This window comes from Microcebus murinus, chromosome 26 (assembly GCF_040939455.1).
Source record: "Microcebus murinus isolate Inina chromosome 26, M.murinus_Inina_mat1.0, whole genome shotgun sequence".
NCBI lineage: Eukaryota > Metazoa > Chordata > Mammalia > Primates > Cheirogaleidae > Microcebus > Microcebus murinus.
This window is the reverse complement of record NC_134129.1, coordinates 17,490,981-17,504,709: the sequence shown is the minus strand read 5'-3', so window position 1 is coordinate 17,504,709 and position 13,729 is coordinate 17,490,981. Positions and strand designations below refer to the sequence as shown.

The 13,729-nt window shown below is 42.3% G+C and overlaps 1 protein-coding gene across 7 annotated transcripts in view; it reads right to left on the bottom strand.

Moving 5' to 3' along the window:
* FRYL (FRY like transcription coactivator) overlaps positions 1-13,729 on the bottom strand; it is a 234,853-nt gene that overhangs the window by 9,760 nt on the left and 211,364 nt on the right. For 6 of the 7 annotated variants that reach the window (XM_075997948.1, XM_075997951.1, XM_075997953.1 and 3 more), the window contains 4 exons: positions 9,921-10,168; positions 5,881-6,088; positions 2,673-2,822; positions 108-206 (listed from right to left, as the gene is read on the bottom strand). In XM_075997948.1, the coding sequence (XP_075854063.1) occupies positions 108-206; positions 2,673-2,822; positions 5,881-6,088; positions 9,921-10,168 (705 nt within the window). Of the gene's footprint in view, positions 1-107; positions 207-2,672; positions 2,823-5,880; positions 6,089-9,920; positions 10,169-13,729 lie in introns of those variants that run through there. The other variant, XR_012915093.1, reaches the window with a different exon arrangement.

The following is a 13,729-nucleotide window of genomic DNA, read 5'->3' as shown; positions in this document are numbered from 1 at the left end:
AACCCGGAGGCGAGTGCTGAGTGCTCTTTCTGGTCCGGGCTGCAGTGTGGCCAGGCCAGCACAGGAGCAAACAAACCGCTTTTCTCTCATGGTGACAACAGACTGACCTGCTCCGCTGCTTCTTTTCTGGCGTTGTAGGTATCCAGGTGTTCCTGCAATTCCAGAACACCGAACTTGAGAGTTTCCAGCAGCCCGCATGACATGAGCTGTCAAATCAGAAACGCACATCGACTCGGGTTACCATTTCTGATCACAGTCCCCAGACACACAGCGTTTGGGCCACGGCATTTCTGGTTTTCGGTGTTCCTGTGCTACACTCTGTCCCATGCTAAGGGCTGACCCTTCACGGAAACAGAAGTGCAGTGGGATTTGAGGGCTGACAGGGACAGGCGGACCTTTAAATGCTTTCAAAAGGTGGCCAAGGCAAGAAATGGCACCCAGACCGCTAGATATCTCAAAGGCATCACCCTTAGAGTTTCTTAGACCATAGGTCTTTAAATATCTTTTTTTTTTGAGACAAGAGTCTCACTTCTGTTGCCTGGGCTAGCGTGCTGTGGTGTCAGCCTCACAGCAACCTCCAACTCCTGGGCTCAAGCCATCCTCCTGCCTCAGCCTCCCGAGTAGCTGGGACTACAGGCATGCGCCACCATGCCCGGCTCATTTTTTCTATATATTTTTAGTTGGCCAATTAGTTTCTTTCTATTTTTAGTAGAGACGGGGTCTCGCTCTTGCCCAGGCTGGTTTCAAACTCCTGACCTCAAGCGATCCTCCCGTCTGGGCCTCCCAGAGTGCTAGGATGACAGGCGTGAGCCACCGTGCCCGGCCTAAATATCTTACAATATGATCTAGAAGTATTCTCGGAAATAAGTCAGGGGAAGACCAGCAGGTTCTTGGGACTTCATGGGAGGAGGTCTAGCCGCGTCCTACCCATTTTAATTCAGGGATCAGGGAAAGAATCATGCCATCTCTACAGCACGACTCTCTAGCACCCCATCTAGTACTCCGTGGAGGGGGGACAGGAGGGGTCAGAATTAGAAATAGCCACGAGGCGCTGCAGCTAAGGTACTGGAATTGTAGTGTGCCCAATATTTATCACAGCTTGACAATATAAGCCTTTACCCTTAAAAATCCTGAATTACCTTTGTGTTTTTTTTTTTGAGTTGGAGTCTCACTCTGTTGCCTGTGCTAGATTGCCATGGTGTCAACCTCAAACTCCTGGGCTCAAGCGATCCTCCTGCCTCAGCCTCCCGAGTAGCTGGGACCACAGGCATGCGCCACCACGCCTGGCTCATTTTTTCTATATATATTTTTAGTTGGCCAATTAATTTCTTTCTATTTCTAGTAGAGACGGGGGTCTCGCTCTTGCTCAGGCTGGTCGCGAACTCCTGACCTCGAGCGATCCTCCTGCCTCGGCCTCCCAGAGTGCTAGGATCTGAATTACTTTTAAAAGAAGACCACTTGTACTACAGTAATAGGGTATTGGGCAGGGGGGCGGGGGCGGGTATAGACATACATAATGAGTGAGATGTGCACCATTTGGGGGATGGTCATGCTGGAGACTCAGACTTGTGGGGGGAGAGGAGGAAAAGGCATTTATTGAAACCTTAAAATATGTACCCCCAAAATAATAAAATAAAAAAATATAAAAAATTTTTAAAAAATTATAAAAAATTTTTATAAAATTATAAAAAAATAAAAAAAAAATAAGGCAATTTTGGCCCCAAGAATTATAAGATTTGGGGAACATTTAGGTCTTTTTTACAGCCCAACCCCATAAATTAGTCTCACTTTCTTTTTGTATTTATCATTCCATATCAAGCCCTCTGTATCAAATGTTCAACATGATTTTATATAATTTTTATAACTATTTTATTCATTTTATTAGATTTATTCTAAAATTTTAAAAATAATAAATTCTTAAACTGTGGAAACCACTGAAGGTGAAAAAAAAATAAAAAATAAAAAATAAAAAAAATAAGGCCGGGCGCTGTGGCTCACGCCTGTAATCCTAGCTCTTGGGAGGCCGAGGCGGGCGGATTGCTCAAGGTCAGGAGTTCAAAACCAGCCTGAGCAAGAGCGAGACCCCGTCTCTACTATAAATAGAAAGAAATTAATTGGCCAACTGATATATATATAAAAAATTAGCCGGGCATGGTGGCGCATGCCTGTAGTCCCAGCTACTCGGGAGGCTGAGGCAGGAGGATTGCTTGAGCCCAGGAGTTTGAGGTTGCTGTGAGCTAGGCTGACGCCACGGCACTCACTCTAGCCTGGGCAACAAAGCGAGACTCTGTCTCAAAAAAAAAAAAAAAAATAAATAAATAAAAATAAATAAAGACCCCTTTTTTTTGAAAAGATGCCATTCAAAGAGAGCCCTTGTAACAAACTTGCATGTAAAAACTTGCTGTTTCACAGATAATGCATGTTCCCACTTTAACCAGGAGCTGTGCTATGGGCACGCAGGGGCACTCGGGGTGACATTAGACACCCAGGAGGGGCAGGGGGGGAGGAGGGTTAGGGAAGAAAAGCCACCTGCTGGGTGCAATATATACCCTGTGGGTCGAAGGTACACTGAAAACACAGATGTCACCGGTACACAATTCACCCGTGTAGCCCAAAGCCACGTGTGCCCCTAAATCTACTGAAAACTAAGAAGCAAAAACAGAAAGACTTACTGTTTCAGCGTCCACGAAGACTGTGGGGCATTCCAAGCACATCATCATCACCTCCAAGGAACTCTTAAATTTGGTGCCGATGCGTTGCAGACTGTCACCGAGAAAGCTAACGGCCTCGTTGGTTATCTCTGCAAACTTTCTTTGAATTGTCTGCGAGGAAAAGCACACAAAAAGAAGGCCTTTTATCACCTCTAAGTAAACATGCAAAACAGGGCAAACTTTTTGCTTTAAAATTATCGTGGTGATGGAATGCTAACCACGGATCCATGTATCCATGGTTTTAGGTATCTATTTTAAGGAAACATGTTCATTTCTAAAAATAATCGAAGATTTATAAAATAGTATTACTGAAAAAAAAATTAATGATGTATGGCATTCATCTCCCCATTCCTGAGATTTTTTTTTCCATTAGGACAGAGGGAATGTAAGCTGTACAACCTTGGAAATAAAAGTCATTACATGGCAGAAGGAATTAGCACTTCTAAAGACAACGTTGGCTGGGAGTGATGACTCATGCCTGTAATCTTAGCACTCTGGGAGGCCGAGGCAGGAGGATCGCTCAAGGTCAGGAGTTCGAGACCAGCCTGAGCAAGAGTGAGACCCTGTCTCTATTATAAATAGAAATTAATTGGCCAACTAAAAATATATAGAAAAAATTAGCCGGGCATGGTGGTGCATGCCTGTAGTCCCAGCTACTCGGGAGGCTGAGGCAGGAGGATCGCTTGAGCCCAGGAGTTGGAGGTTGCTGTGAGTTAGGCTGATGATGCCACGGCACTCACTCTAGCCTGGGCAACAGAGTGAGATCTGTCTCAAAAAAAATAAAAAAATAAAAAAAAAATAAAAAAATAAAGACAACGTTATTACTTGAAAGAAACTTTCAGTAAATGTGGTCAAAGGCTGCCATCTGACTTAACTTTAATTAAAGTTATAAAAGTACATTAAGGGTAGTATCTTCTCAGGATCCAAGAACATCCATTTCCATAAAACAATCAGTGCCTGACCCATAGGACACAATTAATTAAACCATATTATTAGCAGTAGAATTATTATACAAATAGTTAATGTGCACCTACTATATATATGGGTAGCATTGTTAAATGGCATTATGATTGATTAAAAATAAAAAAAAGCATAATCCACAGTCTCAGCCATCAAGCAACTTGTAACATTGCTGGAAAGAAAAGAATACAAATAGAGGACCAAGTAGTAACGCAGTATGTAGAGAATGAAATAAATAGATGGTCCAGTTAATGAGCATGAAAGAACTTGCAGGAGGGAGGGAGTGGGGGCTGGAGCAGGTGGGAGAGCTGCAGCGAGAAGAATACTTAGCTGGTTCTTCCAAGGTGGGCAACATTTGCTCAGGTGGGGCGGGGGGGAACGTGGTAGAAAGCTCAGAAGGTAAGGACTTCAATGGTGGCACTGCCCTGTGCCTTGGTTTCTCCCTCCACAGAAAGCTAAAAAACAGTATCTATATTCCACAGTGGTGTTGTGACGATACTTAACGTAAAGCACGTAGCATGGCGCCTGGCGTGCAGCTGAGTACACTAACACGTTAGCTCATGTCATCATCATCATCATCGCCATCGTCATTATTACTATGGGTTGGAAGCAACCTTAAACAGCTACAATTTTTAAGGTCCCCACAGTGCAATGCAAGTGCCAATTAATTAATTTTTTCTTTTTTTTATTTAGGTTTTTTTTTCTATCTTATTTTTTTTTATTATTATTCGATTTCATTTTCTCTGTCTTATACTGTTCTCTCACACAAGCGAGAAGCGCCAATTAGTTTAGCCTTTGGATTATAAGCTGATGTGTGCAATTTATCAGACGTTGGAGTTTTATGTTAATTGCCCTAGGGGAGATAACCTGTATCAGGCATTGCATAAAGCAGGGGTCCTCAAAACTTTTTAAAAGGGGGGGGGGTGCCAGGTCACTGTCCCCCAGACCATTGGAGAGTGCGGCCCATGTTCCACGCATGCGCGCCGTGGGCCTGGGACGAGTTGGCCGCACAGCAGGACAGGCAGCGGTGGCAAAAACACCCAGCGGGCTGGATCAATGTCCTGGGGTGGGCTGGGGTGGGGTGGGGGGTGCCGCAGTTTGAGGACGCCTGGTATAAAGTTACCAGCAGCACTATATAATGACACCGTGTAAATTTAAGTAATACCACTAGCTTAGAAAAAAAAATTAAAAATCGTCTTTACTGACACTTGACTACCTGGGAAGAAAAAAAGAAATAAAAAAAAATTAAAAAGAAAAAAGAAAACATATTTTTCATTAAAAATAAATAAAAAGAAATTTAAAAAAAAGAGAGAAAACAAATCGGTAGGCAGGAATGCTGAAACTGGGAGTGCTGGTTTTAGGGGAGAAACTGTCTAAGTGGATCAGGTGAGGGTCAAGGCGCATCTAGAACCTTCCAGCGCTCTTACCCAAAGGGGTTGGGGGGGCACGGGCAATATAAGCAACATTAACACTTGCACCCCCACAATACGCTGAAATAAAAAAATAATGATACCCATCAGTTGTATGAGCTATCTTTGTCATAGAAAAAAACCCCAAGAAATTAAAATAATAATAAAAATAAATCATCATCATCATAATAAAATAATTATTTATTCATAATATTTATTTATAATAAATAAAATATATAAAAATTAAAAATTTTATAAAAATTTATTATAATAAATCATCACTATCATAATAAAATTTATTTATAATAACGTTTATTTATAATAAAATATATTAAAATAAAAACTTTTAATAAAAAATTATAAAAATTTATTTATCATAACAAATAAATCATCACCATAATAAAATAATAATTATTTATTTATATTTATAACTAAAATATATAAAAAATAAAATTTTTAATAAAAAATTATAAAAATTTATTTATTATAATAAATAATCACCATCACAATAAAATAATTATAATATTTATAATAAATAAAATATATAAAAAATAAAAATTTTAATAAAAATTATAAAAATTTATTTATTATAATAAATAATAAACCATCACCATCATAAAATAATAACTATTATTTATTTATAATATATTTATTTATAATAAAAAAATTTTTTTAGTAAAAACTTATAAAAAATAAAAAGTATAAAAAAATTATAAAAAATTATATTAAAAAATAAAATGTATTTTATTTTTTATTTATAGCAATAAATAACACATTTTATGAAGGCCCCGCCCGCTGACCTGGAAGAGGCGGGCGAACACGGGGAAGGTGAGCGCGGCGCATGCGCCGTCGCGGTCCGTCAGCACCTGGCCGGCGTGGCAGCGCCAGGCGTCCTCGTCGTCGTCGCAGGCGGCGGGCCGGAAGGCGGCGATGATGGCGGAGAGGAAGGGCGACGGCGGGGGCGACGCCTGCTCGTCCGGGGAGCCGTCGCGCTCCTCTTCGTCCTGGCTGCGGACACAAACACCCGGTCACCTGGCGCGGGCCTCGCCGGCGCGGCCTCCCCGCGGGGACGGCTCCGAGCCGCTGAGCGCGGCGGGGGTCACTGGGGTCACCGAGAGTCATTTAAAAATTGCCTCATTTTTATCGTCCGCACACACACTGACTTGGAAAACACAACAACAACAACTACGGAAACTTTGTAAGAAAGCAAGGCCGGGCGCGGTGGCTGAGGCCTGTCATCCTGGCACTCTGGGAGGCCGAGGCGGGAGGATCACTCGAGGTCAGGAGTTCGAGACCAGCCTGAGCAAGAGGGAGACCCCGTCTCTACTAAAGACAGAAAGAAATTAATTGGCCAACTAAAAATATATATAGAAAAAATGAGCCGGGCATGGTGGCGCATGCCTGTAGTCCCAGCTACTCGGGAGGAGGCTGAGGCAGGAGGATCGCTTGAGTCCAGGAGTTGGAGGTTGCTGTGAGCGAGGCTGACACCACGGCACTCACTCTAGCCTGGGCAACAGAGTGAGACTCTGTCTCAAAACAAAAAAGCACGAATAAGCAAATTCATGTTTTCTACTTAACACTTTTAGAATTAGGACTCCCATTTCAAGTGACTACCTAAAAACGACCCAAGTCCTATAATACGCCACTGCTGTGGATTAATTTCAGTGACTTCCAGGAATGGTGACAGATCGGAATGCTTTCCCTTTACGTGGTCAGGCTGGGTGCAGTGGCTCATGCCTGAAATCCCAGTGCTTTGGGAGGCTGAGGTGGGAGGGTCGTTTTAAGCCAAGAGTTTGAGATCAGCCTGAGCAACATAGCAAGATTCCATAGGTACAAAAGATTAAAAAAAAAAAAAAATTAGGTGTAGTTGCAAATGCCTATAATCCCAAGCTACTCAGGAGGCTGGGGCGGGAGGACAGTTTGAGCCCAGGATTTTGAGGTTACAATGAGCTATGATTGCGACATGGCACTCCAGCCTGAGTGACAGAGCAAGACCCGGTCTCGAAAAAAATAATAATGAAGGTTTGATCATGTTCTTTCATGTCAAGGGCTCTGTTAGGTGCTTTAAAAGGATAATTTCATTCAGTCTTCAAAACTCTGTGAGAGTTAGATTTTATTACATCAGTTTTACAGATGGGGAAACGAAAAGTTCGGTGAGGTTAAATAATGTACCATAGGTTACTGGGTAAGAAATGGCAGAGCCTGAATTCGAACCCAGGACTCTGGGTCCAAAGCCAGTGCTATTAGCCAGGGCACATACGGCCTGCTCAGCTGCTTCATGAGCACATACTATGTACCTAGCGATATGGCAGATCAGAGATTTGGCTCTAAAGACACAAGAGACCTGGCCATTTCCTTTGAGAAATTTATAATCCCAATAGTCAGATAACACATTTAATTTCTTTATTTTTTTCTTTTTTTTTTTCATTATTTTTAAATTTTTTTTTTTTTTTTTTTGAGACAGAGTCTCACTTTGTTGTCCAGGCTAGAGTGAGTGCCGTGGCGTCAGCCTAGCTCACAGCAACCTCCAACTCCTGGGCTCGAGTGATCCTTTTGCCTCAGCCTCCCGGGTAGCTGGGACTACAGGCATGCACCACCATGCCCGGCTAATTTTTTATATATATATCAGTTGGCCAATTAATTTCTTTCTATTTATAGTAGAGACGGGGTCTCGCTCTTGCTCAGGCTGGTTTTGAACTCCTGACCTTGAGCAATCTGCCCGCCTTGGCCTCCCAAGAGCTAGGATTACAGGCGTGAGCCACAGCGCCCGGCCTATTTTTAAAAATTTTATAATTTTACATTTCTTATCTTTTTAATTTTTATTTTTGGAACAACAAAACAGTGGAAAGATAATACAGTTAAAAATGCAACAATGAAAAAAGAAGATGTATTTGGGCTGGAGGTTTTACTACTCTAGGTGGCAAAGATGAAGAAGCATTTGAGTCTGACACTCCATAAAGAAACGTGTTATAGGGGGGAAATGGGCATTTATTGAAACCTTAAAATCTGTACCCCCATAATATGCCGAAATAAAAAAAAAAAAAAAAAAAAGAAACGTGTTATGCCGGGTCTTAAAATTGCATGTTTCAGATTATAGGATAGTTCTGTAAGGCTTTATAGACATTGTGGAGCAATTCACATAGTAGGCAGGGACCTGAGTGAAGATTGGAGAAAACAATCAAAGCAAACATCTGAAGTGATGTTTCAATTATACCCCCAAAAGATTAATTTTTAAAACGTCACTGTGGCGACTGATTTTAACATAGACAACCTCTCTACGTGGTAGGGAGGCATGGCTCTGTCTCAGCTGCAGGACTTGGCCAGAGGAAATTACCTGGCTTTGGCCTTCTGCAAAGCCAAATAGCTGAACATCTATCCTCAAATCCTTTCTGACAGCCTTGAACTTGTGCCCGATCAATGACTGACTGTGTGGGCTGCTGCCATATTCAGATCAGTAATACGAAAAATGTATTTCTCTAACATGTATTATTAATATCTAAATATGCATTTTCAAACATAGGTAAGTATTGTAGATATATACCGAGAGTAAAAGCAATCTCCCATGTGTTGTACATATTAAAATTCTATTAACACAGGGAGTATAAAGGTACAATTTTTATTGTAAGAGTAAAACTCTGAAATATTTGATTAAATATTAATGTTATGTAAAAATAATGATCAAAGAGCTCCAAATTGTTGCGTGGGGAAATGAACACACTGATAGAGCACATGAAGTTAGAGACATTATTTTGAGCCGTAAATATTTATAAAATTTAAGTAGCAGATATTTGATTAGATCAATATTCTGATCATTGTAGAATTGTTGGGTATATGAGTTTCATAACAGCCACCAAAATTTCCTTTAAGAACTATATATAATAATTGATTATTTAAATTAGCCCATAAGTGAAGAAAAAGTCCTATTTGGGAGTTCTTTATACTCTCTAATAATAATTTTTTTGCATCAGAGTCTGACTCTGTTGCCCGGGCTAGAGTGAATGCCCTGGCGTCAGCCTCGCCCACAGCAACCTCAAACCTCCTGGGCTCAAGCGATCCTCCTGCCTCAGCCTCCCGAGTAGCCGGGACCACAGGCATGTGCCACCATGCCCGGCTGATTTTTGATATATATATTTTTAGTTGGCCAATTAATTTCTTTCTATTTATAATAGAGACGGGGTCTCGCTCTTGCTCAGGCTGGTCTCGAACTCCTGACCTTGAGCGATCCTCCCTTCTCGGCCTCCTAGAGTGCTAGGATGACAGGCCTGAGCCACCACGGCTGGCCTCTAATAATAACTTTTGAATGTATGCTGCATTAACATTTAAGAGGAAAATCTAGCATCTGACGATACTAAGAAATAAACAATTCCGTCTTTCACAGAAATCAAACTTTAAAAACCCGACGACTGATAATGAAACCGTTAAACAATTTTCGGATCTATTTCAGATCTATTCTGGCATCACAGATACCTGGCTATGTGGCATTTGCCAACACGGGTATCTGCTGTGCTTCTAAATGCGGAATGCCACTTAGGATACTTTGAGAATGGCCTGGTTGTTTTTCTTTAATTGGATGTCAACAACAGAAAAAAAGAAACCCATCATGGTAAGCCATTTTATCTTTAAAAAGGAAGATTATACCAAGGATATGTGCAGAAGGAAAAGGAAAAAAAAAAAAAAAGAAATAAAAATTTAAAATAACATTAAGAATTGAAAAAAGAATAAAAGAAAAAATAAATGACATGGAAGATTACAGACTGAAACGCACACAAATGAAAGTAAGTAAAGTGGAGGACAGAGGCACCTGGGGAGAACACGGCCCTGCACTGCCCTACTCTCTCACCTAGACAGTCCGGAGAAGTCCGCCTCTTCCTCCTCACATCTCTCGTCCAGCTCTTTCAAGGCCAAGGTGACGTCGTCGTCACAGACCGACTCCGGGTAGCTCTCAGGAGCCAGAGGCTCTGGCATTTCAGCTTCTTCTAAATCAAGAATCCCTTGACACACGAGGGAATCCTGCTGCTCCTGAATCACATGTGAGCCTTCGTCTTCAAAGCCTGTAGCATGTCCCTCCTTTAACACTGAACTTGAATCCTGCAGAACAATCATGTTTTTAGCGGACTTCAAAAACATTAAAAAAAAAAAAAAAAAGAAAGAATTTTATAACATAGTAATTATTGCCATCTGTCTGTTTTATTACGTAGTCTTCCTTTACACAGGCTAATCTGTAAAGTTTCTGAAACGATATTATAAAATCGTGTTTTTTTTTTAATGGTCCCAGGTTTAGGATTTTTAAAAATATATCACCCATTGTCATATAGAAACATCGAGGAGGTTTTTTCCCCACTTCTTCCTCTTAAGTGACAGGATCTTTCTGTTTACTTAGAAATATGTCCTTTGGGCCGGGTATGGCGGCTCATGCCTGTGATCCTAGCACGCTGGGAGGCCGAGGCGGGAGGATCGCTCGAGGTCAGGAGTTCGAGACCAGCCTGAGCAAGAGTGAGACCCTGTCTCTACTAAAAAATAGAAAGAAATTAATTGGCCAACTAAAAATACACATAACAAAAATTAGCCGGGCGTGATGGCTCATGCCTGTAGTCCCAGCTACTTGGGAGGCTGAGGCAGGAGGATCGCTTGAGCCCAGGAGGCTGAAGCTGTGAACTAGGCTGGCGCCATGGCACTCTAGCCCGGGCAACAACAACAACAAAAAAAAAGGAGTTTTTTTTCCCCACTTCTTCCTCTTAAGTGATAAGATCTAGATGTTTACTTAGAAATATGTCCTTTGATAAAATATCTTCTCTCATATATATTCTAATGCTATACAAGTAAAACTTTATATTATTATTATTATAAATTCTCTCTTCTTGGAAATGTCATTCTTTCATTATACCACAACACAGTGAATTCTGAACATAAGCGAGAGAGATGATTCAGAATAGCTGTCCCCTGGCCTGCGAGTCTGCCCCAAAGCAGGAACAGCTCAGCCCAGCCAGGAGGGTGCTGACCCGGAACCACTAGGGCAGCCTTCCTGGCACAAATGAGCTGAATATTTGTGATGTAAAGGTCCTTTTCAGGGAATAAGACTAGAATAAACTAATTTTGGCTTTATTTATTTATTTATTTATTTTTTGAGCCCCGGGCTAGAGTGAGTGCCGTGGCATCAGCCTCGCTCACAGCAACCTCACACTCCTGGGCTCAAGCGATCCTCCTGCCTCAGCCTCCCAAGTAGCTGGGACTACAGGCATGCGCCATCATGCCTGGATAATTTTTTATATATCCATATATATATATATATATGGTTGTCCAGCTAATTTCTTTCTAATTTTAGTAGAGATGGGGGTCTCACTCTTGCTCAGGCTGGTCTCGAACTCCTGACCTTGAGCAGCCTCATTTTGGCTTTAAGTATCAATAAAGCTTCACTTCACCACTGAGCTACAGTTCAGAAGACATTTGGAAATTTTTTTTTTTTGAGACAGAGTCTCGCTTTGTTGCCCAGGCTAGAGTGAGTGTCGTGGCGTCAGCCTAGCTCACAGCAACCTCCAACTCCTGGGCTCAAGCGATCCTCCTGCCTCAGCCTCCCGAGTAGCTGGGACTACAGGCATGCACCACCATGCCCGGCTAATTTTATATATATATTAGTTGGCCAATTAATTTCTTTCTCTTTATAGTAGAGACGGGGTCTCGCTCTTGCTCAGGCTGATTTCGAACTCCTGACCTTGAGCAATCCGCCCGCCTCAGCCTCCCAGAGTGCTAGGATGACAGGCGTGAGCCACCGCGCCCGGCTGACATTTGGAAATTATAAACTATCACATTTTTGAAAATTAAATGAATCACAAGCTCATTTATATAAAAAAAAATGACAACATTCTCTTAAAGCTAAGTAAACAATAATGAAGACTTATGTTATAAAGTATACCAGTGGTTTTCCTCGTCCCGTCCATTGTAACATTACTGAAATAATGCTGCCACAGGCCTGGCCTGTAGAATCAGGAGAAGCCACATAGATAACGGCTGAACAAGTGAGCTACCTCTGTAGTAAACGAAAAATACTTCCAAAATATACAGCACGACGAAATCCACACCAGCTCTTAATTTGCACGATTATTAATTCAATCAGTTTGAAAAGAAATACAAATGGTCTCACAGTTGCAGGAATGAAGATCAGCCTCTTTCTGTATTTAGACCTAACTTTACTTCTTAGCTGTACGACAGTTTCTTGTCTCATTTTCAAGGACAGAAACAGAATTTTCCTTCCAAACTATGAAAAGTAAGTGACAGTCTGAGTCCCTGTCCTTAGACTAGCCTGGGTGCCCTGGCATAAATGAATTCCCAACTACAATTAGTTTATAGTCTACTGAGAGTGTTAGGCTAATCATATGCAAATGACAAAAGGATATACTAGAGCAGGGGTCCCCAAACTTTTTAAACAGGGGGCCAGGTCACTGTCCCTCAGACCGCAGGAGAGAGTGCGCACTGTGGGCCCGGGACGAGTCGGCTGCTAAGCAGGACAGGCAGCGGTGGCAAAAACACCCAGCGGGCCGGATAACTGTCCTCGGCGGGCCACATATGGCCCACGGGCCGTAGTTTGAGGACGCCTGTATAGAGCCTGGTAAATGCCATCAGACCATGTCCTCCTCCTGCTTAAAATCCTGGTTTTAATGGCTACCTGCTACACGGCCTGTAAGGTACATCATGAGTGCGCCTTGGCCCACCGCCCGACTCCTTGCTCATGGCTCAACAGCCCCGCTGGTCAGCTTTTTACACTTCAGACACACCAGGGTCTTTTTTGTCTTATTTTTGGAGACAGAGTCTCACTCTGTTGCCCGGGCTAGAGTGAGTGCCATAGTATCAGCCTAGCTCACAGCAACCTCCAACTCCTGGGCTCAAGCGATCCTCCTGCCTCAGCCTCCCCAATAAGGAAGCCAAGATGTCCTCATTTCAAAATATGTGTGCTAAAGAGGGTTCGTCTCAAAACGTGTCCGCTTACTGCCAAAGAGGATTCCCATCTGCAAACCAATCAGCCTGCTGAGAACACGAGAATTCACCTTCCTACAATAAGATCTGATAGATGAATCTAGATCTAATAACTACATTAATTTTGGTGACAGTGACAAAAGTAAGAGTATTTCCCTAATATTGACCAAGGCATAAAAAGAACACATATGACAGAGCTATAGCAATTCCATATAAAGGGAGCATCCATCGTAATGTTTACAAAAAAAAAAACCAAAAAACAAACACACACTACTAAGAAAACTAATACTTACTTATTTTGGGGTTATTAGCTTGAAATCTGGCTTTTTTCGCACAGGCCTTCCCCAAAAACACAACACTAGCGGTTCCAACGTCTTGCTCAAAGGTGTCGCCTAACAGCTGCTAACACAGCTGGCCTGAGGTGTCCACCCCCATCCCAGCACCAATCACGTCAACCCAGTCCCCAGCAAGAGCAGGAAAAAAAAAACCCCACGAAAGCGGCCCCTCGAGGAAGACCCAGCCCGCAGGTGACACCTGCCACCACCCCCCACCCCCACCCAAGAAGCGCCTGGACATTGACTTAATCACGCCCATTAAAGACCAGGTGATTTTTAACCTGCAGGTCGTCCCTGTCCCCTACCCAGGACTTTAGGACAGAGTCGGATTTGTCCTGCAGCTCAT